The 18,137-nt window shown below is 50.7% G+C and overlaps 1 protein-coding gene across 2 annotated transcripts; it reads left to right on the forward strand.

Moving 5' to 3' along the window:
- Window positions 1-2,359: 2,359 nt before the first annotated feature.
- Window positions 2,360-11,427, forward strand: ARRB2 (arrestin beta 2). Of its 2 annotated transcripts, XM_072940499.1 has the most exons (16): window positions 2,360-2,576; window positions 2,664-2,837; window positions 6,180-6,210; window positions 6,835-6,895; window positions 7,008-7,052; window positions 7,282-7,478; window positions 7,710-7,769; window positions 8,095-8,162; window positions 8,267-8,402; window positions 8,614-8,698; window positions 8,972-9,044; window positions 9,318-9,455; window positions 10,160-10,243; window positions 10,338-10,417; window positions 10,529-10,583; window positions 10,876-11,427. In XM_072940499.1, exons 9-16 carry the CDS (start codon window positions 8,358-8,360, stop codon window positions 10,967-10,969), a joined length of 654 nt encoding a protein of 217 aa, XP_072796600.1. In that variant the 5' UTR covers window positions 2,360-2,576; window positions 2,664-2,837; window positions 6,180-6,210; window positions 6,835-6,895; window positions 7,008-7,052; window positions 7,282-7,478; window positions 7,710-7,769; window positions 8,095-8,162; window positions 8,267-8,357; the 3' UTR covers window positions 10,970-11,427. The 2 variants fall into 2 exon arrangements, with proteins under 2 accessions (XP_072796600.1, XP_006217624.1); XM_006217562.3 differs by lacking the exons at window positions 2,360-2,576; window positions 2,664-2,837 and adding an exon at window positions 3,055-3,190.
- Window positions 11,428-18,137: the final 6,710 nt, after the last annotated feature.

Here is an 18,137-nt window from a genome sequence, read left to right on the forward strand (position 1 = left end):
CCTCTATCACATTACCCTGTTTAATTTTTCTTTTTTACTACTCATAGCACTATCCAAAATTTACTTATTATCTTCCTTATTTACTGACTATCTCTTCCATTAAAAAAAAACAAACTCCATGAGAGGGGTCTTATCAACTTCATTACTGTATTCTCATTACGTAGAACAGTGCACATAAAAGATGCTCAATAAATATTTATTGAGTGACTAAATGAATTGGTGTTGGATGAAAGAAGATGATTATTTTTAATTTTGACAAGAACTAAGCAAAATGCCCTCTAGAAAGATTGTATCAATTAATACCCCTGCCAACTATGTAGAATAGTGCTTTATTGTTTATACATCATCCCAATAATAGGTTTATTTTTTAATTTTGTCAACCAAATGATAAAAAGGAATATCTCCTTCTTTTAATTCATTTTCCCTGATCATTAGTAAAATGAAATAACTTCTCATATGTTTAGTAGTTTCTTCTTTATTAATTACCTTTTTATACCTTTTACCTAATTTCTATTGGGTTGTTTATCTTATTAATTTCTAGGAACTCTTTGTAGATGAGGGAATTTTTTCTTTTTTTTTCTTTTTTGGGGGGGAATTTATTCTTGATGGCTATATGTATTGCAAGGTTGCAAGGGTTTTGTTTTTTTTTTTTACCAGTTTGCCTTTTTATTTGCTATTTTTTTAATCTCGGTCTTTTTGAAGTAAGGTGTTATGATTAAGTGCACAGACTCTAGAGCTAGACTGCTGGATTCAAACACCAGCTTTGCCTCTTGCTGATTGTGTGAGTCTGCAAGTTACTTAACTGTGTCTCCATTTCTTTATCTAGGAAGTGGGGATATCATAGAACCTTAATTCGTAGGATTGTGAGGATTAAATGAGTTGATATTTGTAAAACGCTTGGAACAATGTTTGGCACCTGGTAGATACTGTACATACAGTGTTCAGCTGTTACCACTTACAGCCCTGGAATTTATCTTGGGAGGCTTTCCCTAACCTCTGAGATTATAAAATGGTTCTAATATAAAAGTATTTCTTCGTCCTAATACTTCCATAGTTTGGTTCTGTGCATTTAGATCTTTAACCCAGTTAGAATTTATTGTTTACATGTGGGAGATATAATTTTTTCCAAGTGGATAGCCAATTGTCCCCGCCCTATTTAGTGAATCTGCCTTTATTTCCCCATTGACTTGAAATACCACGTGGGTATCTGGGCTCTCTATTCTGTTTCATTGCCATATTTCATATTACCACACCAACAACACTATTTTAATGATTGTAACATAATAAATTATCTGGTAAGACAACTGCCTCCTTTACTCCTATTTTTTCAGAATTTTCCTGGCTTTACTTGAAAGTTGGTTTTCCTAATTTTGTTTAGAATTTGGTTTCGCCCCAAAAAAAGTCCCATTGTTATTCTGATATGGTGTTAAATTTATAGACACTATGAGGAGAAATGACATCTTTGTAATGATAGTTTTTCCCACCTAGGATATGGTGTATCTCTTTCATTCTTTCTGGTCTTCTTTAATATCTTTCTATAGTTGTCTTTATGTTAGTATTTTTTAATACAGTAGCTTTCATGCCAGGCAGATCACTACCCGTCAGTTCCAAAATCATTCTACATATGTAGCAATGTAGATCTCATTACCTTCTGGTCATGACCCCTTGATAAGAGTGATTCATGAGTCTAAAAGAAATATATGAGCTATAGCTTGAAAGGGGTGAGAATGAGCTTAGAAGATGGTGATAGAACTGGGGGTGGGGAGGTGGCAGCGGGTGAGTAAGGCCTGTGTTTGAACCTTAAAGATGATCTCAGAAACTGTCTTGCTGTGCACATTACTTTTTATTGCATGGAAGAGTGGAGGGAGAAGAGTGAAGTTAGTTTATCTGGGGAAGATGGGGGAGTATGGGAAAAGAGATGAAAGAAGGGAAATATTTTATCTCCTCAAGTCCAGAAATGTCATTCGTCATCCTCCCCAAGTCCAATCAACTTTTGCCCTAGAAATGACTCTTCAGCCTGGCACCCCCTTCTCCCTTCCACTCTATGGTTCGTCATCCCTTCGTGTCTAGTTTTAGTCTACAACAGTCTGGCCCCACTCCCTCCACCCTCCACTTGGCCCAAAATTATCTTCCTAAAGGAGAAATCTCATCATGCCACGAGGACAGAAAGACTGTCCTCAAATGTCCCCTCCTCTGGACAGCGTTCACTCCCTCCATCCCTCCCCCAGTCAAGCGCTGGGAGTTGCTTTGTCTTCTGAGTCCTACCTCTATTACCGCAATCCTGGGATCATAATAACCTGTTTATGTGTCTCCTCAACTATCCTAGGAAGCCAGGGACCATATTAATGTATGTCTGTGTCCTCATGTACTAGCATAGTGATTAGCACAAAATAAGCATGGATGGATGGGAGGATGGATAACGGATGAATGGATGTTAGCTGCGATGAATGGATGGAGAAGGGTAGTAAGAGAAATTAGGAAAAGCAACCCTGCGAAGAACAAAGACAGACACCAGGGGGAGCTGACACATCACAATAAATCCGGAGAGCGAACCAAAGAAGGCTGCAACCTCTGGGGTGAGCCGGTGAGCGGCGCGCAATAAGCGAGCATCTCGCAACTGGAACCGCTCACACAAGTGTGCATCCCCTCATCTTCCTTCCTAGACTGCTTGAGCTCATTCACTGCCTCCTACCGCCCCCGTCGCCTCCCCCTCCACCGAGAAAGCAAACAAAAGGGAGGGGACCCCTGCAGTGTCCTGGACACAGGGAACCAATCAGAAGGCCCTAACCTTCTGGAGGGCGGGCGCCTTGGTTTGAGGACGTCCAATCAGTTCCTAGGTGAGCTCGGTGGGGCGGGGAGATGGGCGGGAAGAGCAGGGTGTAGGGACTGCGCGCGCTGGGGAGGGGTCCCTCGGGAGGGGGGCGGGCTGAGCCAATCAGCGCGCGTGACTGTGAGGAGAGGGCGGGCAGCGCCGCGGCGCGCGCGATCCGGGCTGACGCATCTGGCCTCGGTTCCCCAGGATCCGAGGTGGGGGCAGGAGGGGAGGGGGGAGTGGAGAAAGAACAGGGGCGCGCGTGCGCAGTGGCGCGGGGAGGAGCAGGGACCTAGCAGCGGGCTAGGAGGCTGCGAGCCAGCCGCGAACCAGGCGGGTGGCGGGCGCGCGCACCATGGGGGAGAAACCCGGGACCAGGTAAGGGAGGTGGGGCCACGCGGCGGGACGTGGGCGGCGGCTCCGGGCGGGTGCCGGGACAGTCCCCAGACAAGGACACCGGGGAGAGAAGCCGGGGGCCAGACACCTGGGTCCCTAGGGGGCAGCCATCCGGGGCCGCACGCCTGGGTCCTCCGAGATAATGAAGGGAACGCATGCTACGGCCCCTGCAGAACGCGAGGGCTGAAGAGAATCAGGAAACCTGCCTATGGGTTCTCCCAGGCATGTGGGGACCGGACGACTGGGTTCTTTGGTGCAGGCTGCGATGCAGGGGCGGAGGAAGGAGGAGCAGGTGGCCGGCCCCGAGGGGTCGGCTATGGCCAGGCTGGATGCTAGGAGGGGGATCCCCACTGGACTTGTGCCGAGCCACTGGAAAGCCTCCTGTTCAATACCCTACAGGCAGTTGGGCTGCCCCAACCTGTCCCAAGGGCCAGGTGGCTCCGCTTCGAAACTTCTGCCTTCCCCTGGGTTGCTAGGAGCAACAGCTTCATCTTGGGGTAGCAGAATGCGTGGCTACCCTCCCCGATTCTGGGCCTTACCCCTCTTCCAGGGAGTGAGGGGAGGCAGTATCCGCCCTGGGCGCACCATCCACTCCCCGGATGTTTTCTCTGAAATCGAGGCTCCTTCCTTCCACTGACACCCCGAGTTCTCTTTTTTGGTCTCTAGCAAAATCCACTTCCTGTTGTGACCCAACACCCCTAAGGGGGAAGGGGGTGAATGCCTGAGTCCGTGGGGAGCAGGAGCAAAAGAGGAAAAAGACTGGGGCTATGGGATCAGGAATGGGGGCCTTGTTCTGAGCTGTCACTTGTTCTGCAAAACATTATCATATCAGCCCCACTACTCCCTACCCATAGAGTAGGAGAACATAGGTTTCTAAGTGCCAAGTCGGTGATATTGGAGAGGTGATCAGAGGGAGGATTAGTGTCCTGGATTAGGGGTTAAACACAGAGAAAGGGGAAGTTGCTGATTTGAAGGAGGCCCTAGATTTCCGTTATGTGGTTCAGGGAGGGGGATGGATATACCAAAGGGGTACTGCTGACTTGGCACAATTCCTCCCACCCCCATCAAATTTTGGGCCACAGGAAATGGAGAGAATAGCAGGAAGTGTGAGGGGGGTATCTGCTTTTGCTGTCCCCCACGCTGGGCTCTTCTGCGGTCACCCCAACACTCCTCCTCCTTGGCCAACCTCAGTATACACCTGCTGCTCTTGCCTAACCAGCAGGAGGTTGGCTGGGTTAAGATCCAAAGGACAGGTGCCCTGCAGCTGCTTCAAAGCAATTACCCTAAAGCCACACTCCCAGTTGTCCAATGGATTGTGGCTGTTCCAGCCTTCTGCCAGGACGCCTAATTGGAAGAAGCACTGGGACAAGGAGGAAAACCAGAAGCCAAGGGGAGGGAAAGCTGGACAGTGCCATAGCAATCAGCCCCTGAGCTGGGACAAGAGACGGGGGGCTTATCCCAGCTGCCCCATACCAGTATCTGCTCTCCTTTATTGGATGGGGATACTTGGGGGCCTCCACACCCTTTGCCTTACAGTCTTTGGATAGCTTGGCCCTCTGGAAGGGCCATGTGAAGTTGACGTAGTGGAAACTAAGGGGTAGAATTGGAGGAGGGTTGGGCCAGTTGGTGGGCTTTCAATTTCTACTACCTGGGGACACTTCCCAGCACCACTGCTGAGGCAAAGTGGATTGGGAGGAATAAGGTGGTCCAGCAAAGAACAGGCCCACAAGTGGCCAGGGCATCAGGGTTGCCAGACACTTCCTTACCCTCCCAGCAATGGGTGGAGTCCAGGCTTAGATTGTTTCAGCGACTGGAAAGCGGATCCCCTTCACTCCAACAAACATAAGGCCAATTGCAGAGGCAGGAGAGTATAGTAGTTTAGTGATGAAGAGCATGGACTCGGAGCCAGACTGCCTCTGTCTGTAAGCAATTCCACCATGTCCACTCTCTGTGACCTTAGACAAAATACTTGACCTCACCTGTGCTATAGCCAGGCTGGATGCTAGGAGGGGGATCCCCACTGGACTTGTGCCGAGCCACTGGAAAGTTTCCTTGTCTGTAAAACAGGAATATTATTATTAGGACCTCCATCAGTGGGTTGCTAAGAGTACTAAATGAGATAACACACATGAAATGCTTGCAACAGTGCTGGGCATGGACCATTCATCCAATAAATGTTAGCCAGCATCGTCATCATCTTACAGCTGGCGTAGTGCTGGGGAATGCCTACGTCAGTAAGGCCTCTGATACTCAGTCTATCTAGTGAGACAGATGATACATACAGCTGCCCTTGCAGGCTATCCCACCCCAGGGAAAGCACAAACAAGGTGTGACAGGAATCCCAAAAACAAGAGTGACTGGGAGTCTGGGCTGGATCTGCTTTCTAAAAGAGGTGATATCTGAGCTGGGCCTTGAAAGACAAATAAGCTTTTAAGCTGCTGAGATCAGAGATGGGGACAGTTGGAGGTTAATGGAGAGTAGGGTCGCACTTAGGTAGTGCCCATAATAGAAACCATTTTAGAGGCGAAGCCCGGGGCCATTGCTCTTCCAAGTACTCCAGCTCTTGTTGGAGGTGGAGAAGAGATGGAAGAGGGTTAGGTCTTACACAGACACTACTGCAACCTCCTCATTCAGGTCCCCCTGGGGGAGGTCCTCTGGGAAGAGGCTAAGTGGTTCCTGTGGCAACCAGTGGCCACTACCATGGAAGGAGGGGAAGACTGAGGGTGGAGCAAGGGGGTTGCCATGGCAACCAGCTTTGAGGGCCTGCCATGCTGCGAATTATTAAGGACCTGGGGTTACCTTTCCTTCTGGGCAGGAGCAGGATGGGATAGGGCTGGGTAAAGGCCTGAAGCCTCCAGGCAAGAATCTCGGGTGAGCTCTGCTTCTCAGGCTGGGAAGGGACAAGGTCCTGGCACCAGGGTCCCTGCTGAGTCTGAGGGAGGCAGTGGGGTTTCCCTTTCTGTTTTGTTAGGGTCTTCAAGAAGTCGAGTCCTAACTGCAAGGTGAGTCTCCCACAGTGCTCCTCCTCCCAACCCTCCCTGGGCCCTCACCAGGCTCAGCCTGCCCCTAGTCGATCCCCAACCCCGGGCTCCCCACTTCCTGTGACAGCTAAGAGCTGACTTCCTTCCCTCCTGAAGCCCCATGCCGCAAAAGCCTGAGCCAGCCACAGGGCTGGGTGGGGACAGGCTTGGGTCCCTAAGCAAGACCAGGGGGGAGGGGCCCGAAGCCCATGCTTGGAGCCCTCTTAGGAGCCAACCCATGTGCCTGGGGCCAGAAGACTTCACAGGCCCCCAGGATATGGCCTCTTTATCCGAGATCCTTGGGGTCACAGGTGAATCTCTCTACTGGCTGCCCAGGGTGAGGTCCTCCTAGACACACACACACACACACTGGTGAGCAGAAGTGTGAATAGGTATTAGGGGGCAGTTAAAAAGCCTCAAGGTTGGGTAGCCTGGGAAACACCCCCCCACCACACACTCAAACCCTACTGGGAGGAAAGCAGGAGAAACTCCTTCCAGATACCCCAGGCTGGGAAAACCAGGGCAGGGCAGCCACTTTGGAGGGCTCTGATGCCCTGCCACCCTCCTACCACCCAGTCTTCCCTGTGATCCCTTCTACATCCTCAGCTCACTGTGTACCTGGGCAAGCGAGACTTTGTAGATCACCTGGATAAAGTGGATCCCGTAGGTAAGTGTGCCCAGAAAGTGGCATCATGTCCCCCAAGATGGGCAGAAGTTCCTGGGCACAGGAGTGGAGGAGAGGCCCTAATGGGAACTGAGTTCACGTGTCCCCTTCCCAGATGGCGTGGTGCTCGTGGACCCTGACTACTTGAAGGACCGCAAAGGTACTAGACCGGAGTCCAGGGGCCCAAGGGGAGGGAGGGAGGTGGGGAGATGAAACGAGCTGACCCTGAGGGGGACCCCAGAGAGATAGAGGGCTGAGGCAGAAGCCAGGAGTGGGATTCAGGCAGGTCTTGTGCTGCTGAGGGAGGCGCAGCTGCTGCTAGGACCCTAGGACCTGGGGGTCAGGGAAGGGGGCACTCCTGACCGCCCCACCTTGCCCTCCCTCACCAGTGTTCGTGACCCTCACCTGTGCCTTCCGCTATGGCCGTGAAGACCTGGACGTGCTGGGCTTGTCCTTCCGCAAAGACTTGTTCATCGCCACCTACCAGGCCTTCCCCCCGGTGCCCAACCCGCCCCGGCCCCCCACCCGCCTGCAGGACCGGCTGCTGAGGAAGCTAGGCCAGCACGCCTACCCCTTTTTCTTCACCGTAAGGACACCCCCACCTGCTGCAGAGCAAGGGGCCTGGGGCTGCTGGGGGGGTGAGGCGCCCAGTACAGGCAGATCTGGAAGAAACAGTGAGGAGGGAACCCAGACCCCCCTCCCTTCAGGGTCACCCTGCCTCCCCCAAAGTCCTTCTCCAGCCTTTAAAGTTGAGACTGGGAGGAAGATCTGGGGGACTTTCTGGAAGAACTGAAGCCTCTCCTTCCCTCTGCCACAGATACCCCAGAACCTGCCCTGCTCCGTCACCCTGCAGCCGGGCCCAGAGGACACAGGGAAGGTACAGGAGGGACAGGGTCCAGCAGGAGCCTGGGCCCCCCCCCCAAGAGTGGGGTGGGCTGTTGAGGTGAAGTCAAGGTGGGACTAAGGGTAGGGAAAAGTCCCCAGGGTAGTGGGGGGGGGGCGTCTCAGCTGGCCACTGCTCATGTGACGCTGCCGGGCCCTAGGCCTCAGGGAGGAGGAACCCCCAGGCCCTGTGCTCCTCAGCCCAGGATGGGGCAAGAGTCCCTGCCCTAGATGAGGGCAGCGGGCAGGAAGGGAGCGGCGGGTTGCGGGGGGGGGGGGGGCGCCTTGTGTAAGATGTGACTTTTCCTCCCCCTCCCAAGGCCTGCGGGGTAGACTTCGAGATTCGAGCCTTCTGTGCCAAATCCCTCGAAGAGAAAAGCCACAAAAGGTAAAGGAACCAACCTCCCACTGGGCTTGACCATTCCCTCCCAGCTACCAGGACATCTGGGTGTCTGAGGACCAACCCCTCCCACCCCTCATCCCCGCCCCCAGGAACTCTGTGCGGCTGGTGATCCGAAAGGTGCAGTTTGCCCCCGAGAAGCCCGGCCCCCAGCCTTCAGCTGAAACCACACGCCACTTCCTCATGTCTGACCGGTCCCTGCACCTTGAGGCGTCCCTGGACAAGGAGGTGGGGAGGTGACGCAGGTGCTGCAGTGCAGGCCAGACCATGGTGGGAGGGGGAAGCCACACATCAGGATGGTGGTTTTCTTCATGGAGGCCGCTTTAGCTGGGTGTGGGCTCGGGGTTAGAGGGGGGAAGCCCAGTGATGGGGGGGAGCATGCTCATAATGGGGTCAGTGGAAACAGACCCAATTAACTACACCTCCCTCCCTTCAAAAGCTGTATTACCATGGGGAGCCCCTCAATGTCAACGTCCACGTCACCAACAACTCCACCAAGACCGTCAAGAAGATCAAAGTCTCTGGTAGGAGGTGGGGGTTGGAAAGGGCTCTTAGGGGAGGGAGTTGCTGCCAACGTGGACTCAGGCATCCCCTCAGCCCAAGGACATACTCCAAGGCAGGAGACCCACAGGGCTCAGAAAATTCAGGACGAGATGGAGGGAGGTTACTGCTAGGGGGAGGGCATGTGTCATCAGATGGGTAGAGGCAGTGATGGGCTGGAGCCTGGGGCCCTGCCTGGCAGTCTGGAGTTGGGTGGGGTGGGTGTCAGAGCTGCTCAGCCTCACCCCGCCCCGCAGTGAGACAGTATGCTGACATCTGCCTCTTCAGCACGGCCCAGTACAAGTGTCCTGTGGCTCAGATCGAACAAGAGTGAGTACCATAACAGCCCTGGGTCCCCATCTCCGGGGAGAAGGGTGGGCCTGGGGTGCGGGGATGTGAGGCAGGGCAGAATCCTTCCCGAACTGTCTCCACTTACAAGGGCATTCCCTCCAGTCTGAGCTGCTCATTTTCTTGAGTCGGTTGAGCCAAAACCTACCCCCTGGGCCCCAAGCCCAAAGAGAGAAGGGGTTCATGATGGGGAAGCTGCCCCCTCACCCCGCCTGGCCCCTCCAAGAGTCTCGTTCTCTTGTCCCCACTTCCCAGTGACCAGGTGTCACCCAGCTCCACGTTCTGTAAGGTGTACACCATCACCCCCCTGCTCAGCGACAACCGGGAGAAGCGAGGCCTCGCCCTGGATGGGAAGCTCAAGCATGAGGACACCAACCTGGCTTCCAGCACCATGTGAGGGGGGTCAGGGTGGGGGGCCTGCAGTGCAGGAGACAGACACTCATTCTGGGCCAGCAATGTGCCAGGCTCTGTCCCAGGGACCGGTGCGCTCTCGGTAAACAGAACAGACCCACAGGATCCCATACATTCTTGGAGAGGGAGGCCAGAAGAATCAGAAATGGCAAAATATAGAGCTAGTGTGGTGACCAGTGTTGATGAGAAAAGGCAGAGAAGGGAGATGGGGGTGGGGGCGTGGGGGGTTAACTTTAAAGAAGGTGGCCAGAGGTGAGTTCTGAGTAAGGACCCAAAGGAAGCAGGCGACATGGCTACGCAGGGTGGGAGGGCCCCTGGCAGAGGGCACCAGCAGCACGAAGACAAAAAGGCAGGCCGGCCCTGGTATCTTGGGCCCCGTCAGGGGCCACCGAGCCCCTGCTAGCCTGCACGAACCCCTGGGAGGGCTGGGTTCCACCCCCGCTGTCGTTGCATGCACAACCACACACGGCAAGCCTGGAGAGGGGTAGGAAGTGAGGTCAGAGGACGAATGGAGAGCAAGACAGTTCAGGGCCATGGGGTCAGAAGAACTTGGGCTTTTAGGACGCACTGGGGTACTTTACATGACAGCAAGTTTAAAGTCCTGCTCCAAATCCTGATGTGAGCCCCCAGGGTAGGCTGGGGTGCAGGGCAAAGGGCTCTGGTCCAACTCCGCCCCCTGCCTGCAGTGTGAAAGAAGGTGCGAACAAGGAGGTGCTGGGAATCCTGGTGTCCTACAGGGTCAAGGTGAAGCTGGTGGTGTCTCGAGGCGGGTGAGTGGCTGTGGGGAGGGGGCGCCAAGGGTGGGGGGCACGATGGTTTCCTCTGGCTTTTCATTGTCTCTTCGTGTTGTCTCTCCCTCCCCAGGGATGTCTCCGTGGAGCTGCCTTTTGTCCTTATGCACCCCAAGCCCCATGACCACATCACCCTCCCCAGGCCCCAGTCAGGTGAGCCGGCCACCCTCCCAAGCCCCCAGAGGAAGGGCCTACAGTAGGGCCAGTGGAGAAGAAAGCTGGTCCTTTCAGCGCCCACCCACCCTCCCACTCTCCTCCCCTCAGCTGCTCCTGAATCAGATGCCCCTGTGGACACCAACCTCATTGAATTTGATACCAAGTAAGAGGCTTGTCCCTTGCCTTCCTGCTTTGACTCTCTGGACAAAGATTCTTGTAACATTCAGATCTACCCCACTACCCCTTATTTTTCTCTCTTTGAGGGAGGGATGGTTGAAGAGATGACTTAGCCCTGTGAGCTGAGCTGCCTATTACACCCCGCCTCCCACCCTTGGTCCCTTCTTGCAAATACCTCCAGTCCCGCTGCTGCTTCAACAGCCCCGTCTCTGGGAGGGCCGTGGGAGACAGTGAAGAGGGTCCGGAGCCCCCCTCACCCCCTCCTCCCCACCACCCAGCTACGCCACAGATGACGACATCGTGTTTGAGGACTTCGCCCGGCTTCGGCTGAAGGGGATGAAGGATGAGGACTACGACGACCAGTTCTGCTAGGAAGGGGCTGGAAGAAGGGAGTGGTGGTGCTGGGAGAGGTACGGGCAGGACCATGATCCCCACTGCCACAGGGGGAATCCCAGCCTCTCTTCCCGCCCCGCCCAGCCAGCAGCTTCCTCAACCCACCCCTCCCCTGCCTCCTGCCCCCACCCCCGACCAGATACGCACTGGACCCATCTCTTGTGGAACGTGGGCATTAATTTTTTGACTACAGCTGTGCTTCCCCAACCCCCCAGCGGGTGGCAAGCTGTGTTCAAACTGAAATTTTTTGGATGGGGACGCCTTAGAGGAGAGCTAGGAGGGAAGGGGGAGAAAGCATTTCTGCAGTCAACCTCACACCAACACCCCCTTCCTGTCACTGCCTCTGCCTCCCATTCCTTCAAGATGAGACCCTTTGGCAGGCAAGGCCACTTCTTTGTTTCTGAGCATAAAGAAGAAAATAAACCTTTTAATAGGCATGAGCACGTGTGTTTTCTGCATAGCGTTTAGGGAGTACATCGTGTGTTCCTTCAGGGCTCTGGCAGCTGTGGGTGAGGGCCAGTCTCTTCTCTACACCTGCAGGGCACCTGGCCCACACGCTGTCTGTCAATAAACATTTACTGAATGGCTGAGCTGAACCTGTATTCCAGGGTAAACACGGAAACTTGATTTGGTCAGTCCAAACTCAAAGGTACAGTTGAGTAAAGCCACAGAGTAAACGTGTTCATTTACAGAGGGAATAATAACTCACTCCCCTGCAGACTAGATGCTCTTGGGAGCTGGGCAGGCAGGCCCGCCCCTGTCGGGGCTGCCACTCATGGCTGCACGGTGACCTGCTGTGACCCAGTGCGTCTGTCCCCACGGCTCCTCAGGGTTGCTCGAGCTGTCCCTTCCTGGGGCTCAGCGGGACCACAGCAGCAGGCAGAAGCCACACGACAGACATCTCAGGGGAGCCTCATACATTTTTAGCACAGAAGCCAAGGCTCTGGGCAGCCAAAGGGAGTCACACTGCTGTGGACGAGTCCAGGAAGCTACATCCTGCTGCTGCTCCTCTGACGTTCATCAGGGACTCCCAGAGGCTTGGCCGAAGTCCCAGGCTGGGCTGGAGGGAGTCAGCAATACTCCCCTGGCGTTCCTCACCTCCACCACCCACTCCCACTTCTGCAGCCCAGCCTTTCTCCTTTTTCTCTTAAGGCTCATTCATTCATGCCATGAGCCATCTTGGCTTAGATCCCTATTATGTGCCAGGCATCCTAGTGGGATGGCAGTGATCAAAACGAACATGAAAACATTACAAAACCTGTGCCCCAAAGGAGAACTGCAGGAGCTAGCGAGTCCTGACCTAGGCCGGGGCTGGAGGGAGATTTCCTGGAGGCAAGGGACCTTTGAGCAGAGAACTGGAAGACGAGGAGGAATTCCAGGGTCTCGGCAGCAGTAACACCACGTGTGACGGCAGGAAGGAACAGAGCGTATTTCAGAGGGACTGGGACAGAGACAGCCCGGGACAAAGTACTTCCAGATGGGGCTGGTGAGGGGAATGGGGCAGCTCACACAGGCCTTTAATCCACGACAGGGCTCAAGACATCTAGTTACATCATTATTTACCAACCGGCTTGCAGTGCTGCCAAAACGCCAATGACCTTGCTTACTTCCCCACGGCAGCCGCCCACCCTGCAGACCCTGGTCTTCCTCAGGCGGAGGAGGACTCCCTCTGACTCCCATGAGCCTGCTCCTTGACCTCTGAGCTCTTGGCCCGTGGATCTCCAACTTTTTCAGATGAATTAGAACCCTCTGGGACACACAATAAAGACAGAGTCCAGGCTCTATGTCCCCGATTCTCATTCAGCCCATCCCGGGAAAAATCCACGAATCCATATTTTTGAGTTAGCACACGTTTTGAGAAACAATGCCTTGTTTCTTTCAGCTTTTCATGTTTTTAAGAAAGTAAAACACACACATGATTCAAAAAAAATCCAAACAGTACAGAGTGAACAGAAGGCTCCTTCCTGTCCCTGATCTCCAGCCTCCCATTTCTCATTCCTAACGGCGATCACTATCACCAGGTGCTTGACTCTTCCTCCAAAGACATTCTTCAGTCAGTCACACACACAGGAACACACTTCCCGCTTATTTTAAATACAGATGGTAGCATCCTATGAACGCTCTTCTACACCTTGCTTTTTCCCCTTAACACAGCTGGGAGAACACTCCTTTATCAATACATACAGATCTACCTCATTCTTTTAAAGAGCTAGACACTCTCCGTTGCCTAGATGTCCTTTATTTTTTCCAATTTTCTATCGATGGACATAAAGGATGTCCACTCTCGCTAATTCAGACAGTATTACAATAATTATCCTTGAGGATATGTCTTTTTTGCACATGCAAAGTGCATAAGGACAAATTCTTAAAAGCAGAATCGGCGGCTCAAAAAGGGTGAGTGTCTTTTTCATCACTGCCAATCACGCAAGTGACTTAATCACGCACGTTTTAATTTGCTTCTCTTTGACTATGAGTGAGGATGAAGCCAATTAATTGGGTTTGATGTTTTTCTTAATGGACTGTAAGAACTCTTTATATAGTAAAGGAATTAGCCCTTTGTCATATGTTTTGAAAATATTTTTCCCAGTTTGTCTTCTAGATTTGTTCCTAGCTTTTTTTTACCCCTTAAAATTCACATAACACAAAGTTAACCATTTTAAAGTGTACAATCTGGTGACATCTAGTCCCTGCACAACGCTGTGCCACCATCACTTCTGGTTTCAAAGTATTTTGCTTCTGGTATTTCTAATAATTCATAATCTTTAAATTAAAATTTTTAAACCGTAGTCAATTATAATCACTTTTTTTGAATAGCTTCTTGGTTTTTTGTCACAAAGCTCTTAGCCCTTGTGTTTTCTCATAATTTGACACTGCATTTTCTTTCCAGACTAAACTTCAAGATCATTATATCCAACCCGTATCTCCTTGGCACCCTCAACCAGCCCTCCTATCACAATACTGGCTCTCAAACCCCACCCTTGGCTCTGCCCAACCGCCACCCCGCCCTTCTCAGCTTCCCCACAGGGCTGCTGAGGACTGCCAGAGGAAAGTCACATAACCATCTTCACTCGTTCATTTAACAAGTTTTTTTTTTTTTAACACATCCTAGGTGCCCACACAGTGCTAGGCGCTGGGAATGGATCTGGGCCACTACAAACCTATGGTCTTTAACCTCATCTCAGCTGGGCCCTCGATATCCGATAAACTCTGGTCCCTCTCCAAGTGCCTGGTCGCCTCCTTCTCCTGGTCCCATCCTACCCACTAATTTTCCAAACCTTCCTCACGTTCAGGATGCTTCTCCCATTTTCCAGAGATGAGGCTGCGAGGGATGAATGATTTCAATTCCCACCTCCTACCGACAAGCACTGACATCGACACCGTTTCTCCTACACGGCCCAGGCTAGGATGCCTCCTCTGGTTCCAAGCTAATCCCTCCACCTGTGCTCAGATCGCTCCCCTCCCACCCCCTCTGAGACTTTCATTCATCGAACCGCCCCCGGGTCTTCAACCTCTGCCTCTCTCTGCTGGTTCTTCCTCCATGGTAAATAAACCCACACAAGTCTCTTCCATTAAAGGAAGGAGAGAGGAAGGGAGGGAGGGAAGAAGAGATAAAGGAAAGAAGCAAAAGAGAAAACATTCCTCCACGCTCAGGGCTCTTTCACAGTAAAGTATGCCTCCATTTCTTCTCCCACTTTCTGTGTTTTTATTTTCAAAGTTATAGATGCACATTTTTTAAGGAGTCAGGCAGGACTACATGGCCTATTACAATAAAAAGTAAACCCCTTTCCTCTCCAATTTCCTTCTCCTTAAGGCAACTGCTTCACCTCCTCCGGATATTTCTTTGGGTATTTACCTCCATGTCTCTAACAAGCTTATTTCTGCTACTTCTTGATCTTTGTTTAAAGCATCGTCTTCCCGCCATGGAAGGTGAAGCCTGAGCTCCCTTTTGCCCCCCAGCCCCTACTGTGGGACATTCTCCATCCTGTCCCCACGTCCCACGCTCCCAAGAGAATTCCATCAGTCAAGGTTAAGTGAGTGCTCAGCACTTATTGCAAATGTTATCCATGGCTGCATCACGTGGTATATTACGATTATCTTTCTCTTCCTGCACAACTGTTTTCCCTGAACAACTGTCATTTTAAAATTTTGCTTATTCTCCAAATTTATCACTAATTCCGCCCTATACTCTCCTCCAAAAGTCTATACATCCTCTTGATTCATTCAGAAGAAAACAGATGTTATCTCTTCCACCTCCTTGAAGAAATCTCTCCAGGAGCCTTCTAACTTGGGTCCAACTCTAATAACCTCCTAAGAAAGGTACTGGGAAGAGAAATTTGAGATCTTGTACATATCAAGATGCCCTCATTCTTTCTTTGTTATTAATAGTTGGTTGTTGTGAGAGTCCAGATATCCTCTAAAATCCCTTCTGCTATGGTGCTGAAACAAGAACGGGCCGCCTGGGTCAGGACTGGACTTCCCAGAACCCCAGAGCTGGGGAAGACCACGTGACTGAGTTTTCTTCAAAAACACGTGAGTAGAAATTACATGGACCACTCCCTGGCCAGACCTCTGAGACTGGGGTGCCTCCTGTCTACATTCTGCCTTCCTGCCAGCTGCAACCCAGGGAGGGCAGCAATCCAGTTCTGACACTGCAGACAGCAATGCCCCCAAGCAGTGTTTCTCAAAGTTTACTGGGCTTGCAGATCACCGGAGATCTTTAAACACAGTAAAGTAGGTCTATGGTGGGGCCTGAAATTCTGCATTTCTTTTTTTTTTTTTAATTGAAGCACAGTCACTCTACAGCGTATCCATTTCTGGTGCACAGCATAATGTTTCAGTCATACACATACACACACATATATTCCTTTTCATATTCTTTTTCATTATAGGTTATTACAAGATATTGAATATAGTTCCTCGCACTCTACAGAAGAAACTTGTTGTTTATCTATTTTATATATAGTAGCTAATATTTGCAAACCTCGAACTTCCAATTTACCCCTTTCCACCTCCTTTCCCTCGCCCCATAACCATAAGTTTGTTTACTGTGAGTCTGTTTCTATTTTGTAGGTAAGTTCGTTAGTGTCTTCATTTTTCTTTTTTTTTCCACATATGAGTGATAGCATATGGTATTTTTCTTTCTCTTTCTGGCTTACTTCACTTAGAATGACAAGCTCCAGATCCATCCATGTTGCTGCAAATGGCATTATCTTATTCTTTTTATGGTTGAGAAGTATTCCATTGTATAAACACACCACAGTTTCTTTATTTGGTCATCTGTCAATGGACATTTACGTTGTTTCCATGTCTTGTCTATTGTATATAACGCTGCTATGAACACTGGGATGCAGGTATGAGGTTCTGCGTTTCTAATAAGCATCTAGGTGATGCCAATGCTGCTGGCCTGCACACTGTACTTCTGAGCATCAGACCCTAAAGGATGGCAGAGCCGCACTGCTGGCCTTGGTCTCTGTGTGATTTGTGGAGCACATGGAACTGTTTTCTGAGAAAAAAAAAAAGTTCTATTTTGTTGAGTCACGGCATTTTCAGCCTTCACCCTAGCACAGCTGGAGTCGAGAATTCCAGATTGGAGATCACTTTCCCCTAAAATGTTGCAGGCCCTGCTCCACCGTCTTCTCTGTGGAGTGTTCCTGTTCGGAGGCCCAGCGCCCTTCTGATTGCTGATCCATAGCATGTGGTCTGTTTTCTCTCTGGAAGCTTCTGCAAGACCTTTTTCTTTGAGCCTAGTGTTCTGACAGTTTATGACGTGCCTTGATGCAGGGCACTGAATGAGCTCTTTTCTTCTGGAAGCGCAAGTCCTTTCTTCCCCTTTGTTTTCTCTGTTCTCTTCTTACAGAATTTAACCCCCCTGGGCTGATTCTCTAATTTTCTTACCTTTTCCTTCTTATACGCCATCTTCTTTCTTTTGCTTTACTTGCTGGGAGAGTGCCTCAGTTTCTCTTCCCACCCTTTTGCCTAGTTCTCATTCCTTCCCTCATGGTTTTATTTCTCAAGTGTGTTTCCTTGAGTTCAATCCTTTATTTTGGCATCTCTTACCCAAGAGCATCAATAGGTTCTTTTTTTTCCCCTTAAGTTTTACTCTACACTATCTAAGGGGTGTGTGTGTGGATTTTTTCTTTCCCTGTTTATTTTGCTCTCTGCCTTTCATCTTAGAAAATTTCTTCAAATATCTAGAAATCCTTTCTCTTCTGTCTGCTCATATTTAAGGATGAGGTACTAAGAAGTTGACTAGAAGATCTACGGACACAGCTGGGACTTAACAACTGTGTATTTCACTATGGGGTGACCTGGCTAGCTGCTTTGTTGAAGAACCCCTGGTCTTTTCTCTGAAGAGTCAAATTTCCTAGATAAGAGTCTTCCAGTCTCTGACCTGCCTGCCAGAGTTCTAGAAACCACCACTCAGTAAAATCAACTTTCACTTAATCTCTGTTCTCAGTACAATCACGCCCAGGTGCCCTCCATGCCAGAGATTCTGTTTTCCATCTCCAACAACAACAACAACGATGACCTCAGTAATCTGATGAGCTGGGGGTGAGAATCTGCTAAGATCTATGGAGTAAATGAGGTGACTGCCGAGGGGACGGTGGTGGTGTCTAACTGCTTCAAATAATCTTCCTAATTCTAATATCACCTACAGCCCAGTTGTACTGGGATGCCACTGACTTCAGGGTAAATCAAGTTGCTTCTAAGCTTTCTTCACTACCGGCTTAGTTACCACTTCACTGCTGAATCAGTTACCACATACCCTTCTGTCTTCCAGTTTCTATTTAGAGTTTTGCTATTAACTCCTCTCTTTCTCCTTGACCCCTTTATAAAATCTCCTTGTTATTTGATTAGGATTTGGGAAAGGAGTGAAATTAAACTCTAGATCCCTCAAGTGTAACTGAAAGTCTGCTCGTTTGCTAACACTGTACAAACTGGCTTCATTCTCAATCTTTCATAAACTGTCAAGATTGATCCTTCCTAAAAGGTAAAGCTGGTCAGAACACACTTCTTGAAAATCCTACAAAGGCTCCCAAATGCCTTCAAATAAAGTCCAAATTCCTTAGCTTGCAAGCCTCTTCCTGGTCTGGCCACGCACAACTATCCACCGCCACACTCCACACTCTCTCCAGCCAACGAACCC

This window comes from Vicugna pacos, chromosome 16 (assembly GCF_048564905.1).
Source record: "Vicugna pacos chromosome 16, VicPac4, whole genome shotgun sequence".
Classification (NCBI taxonomy): Eukaryota; Metazoa; Chordata; class Mammalia; order Artiodactyla; family Camelidae; genus Vicugna; species Vicugna pacos.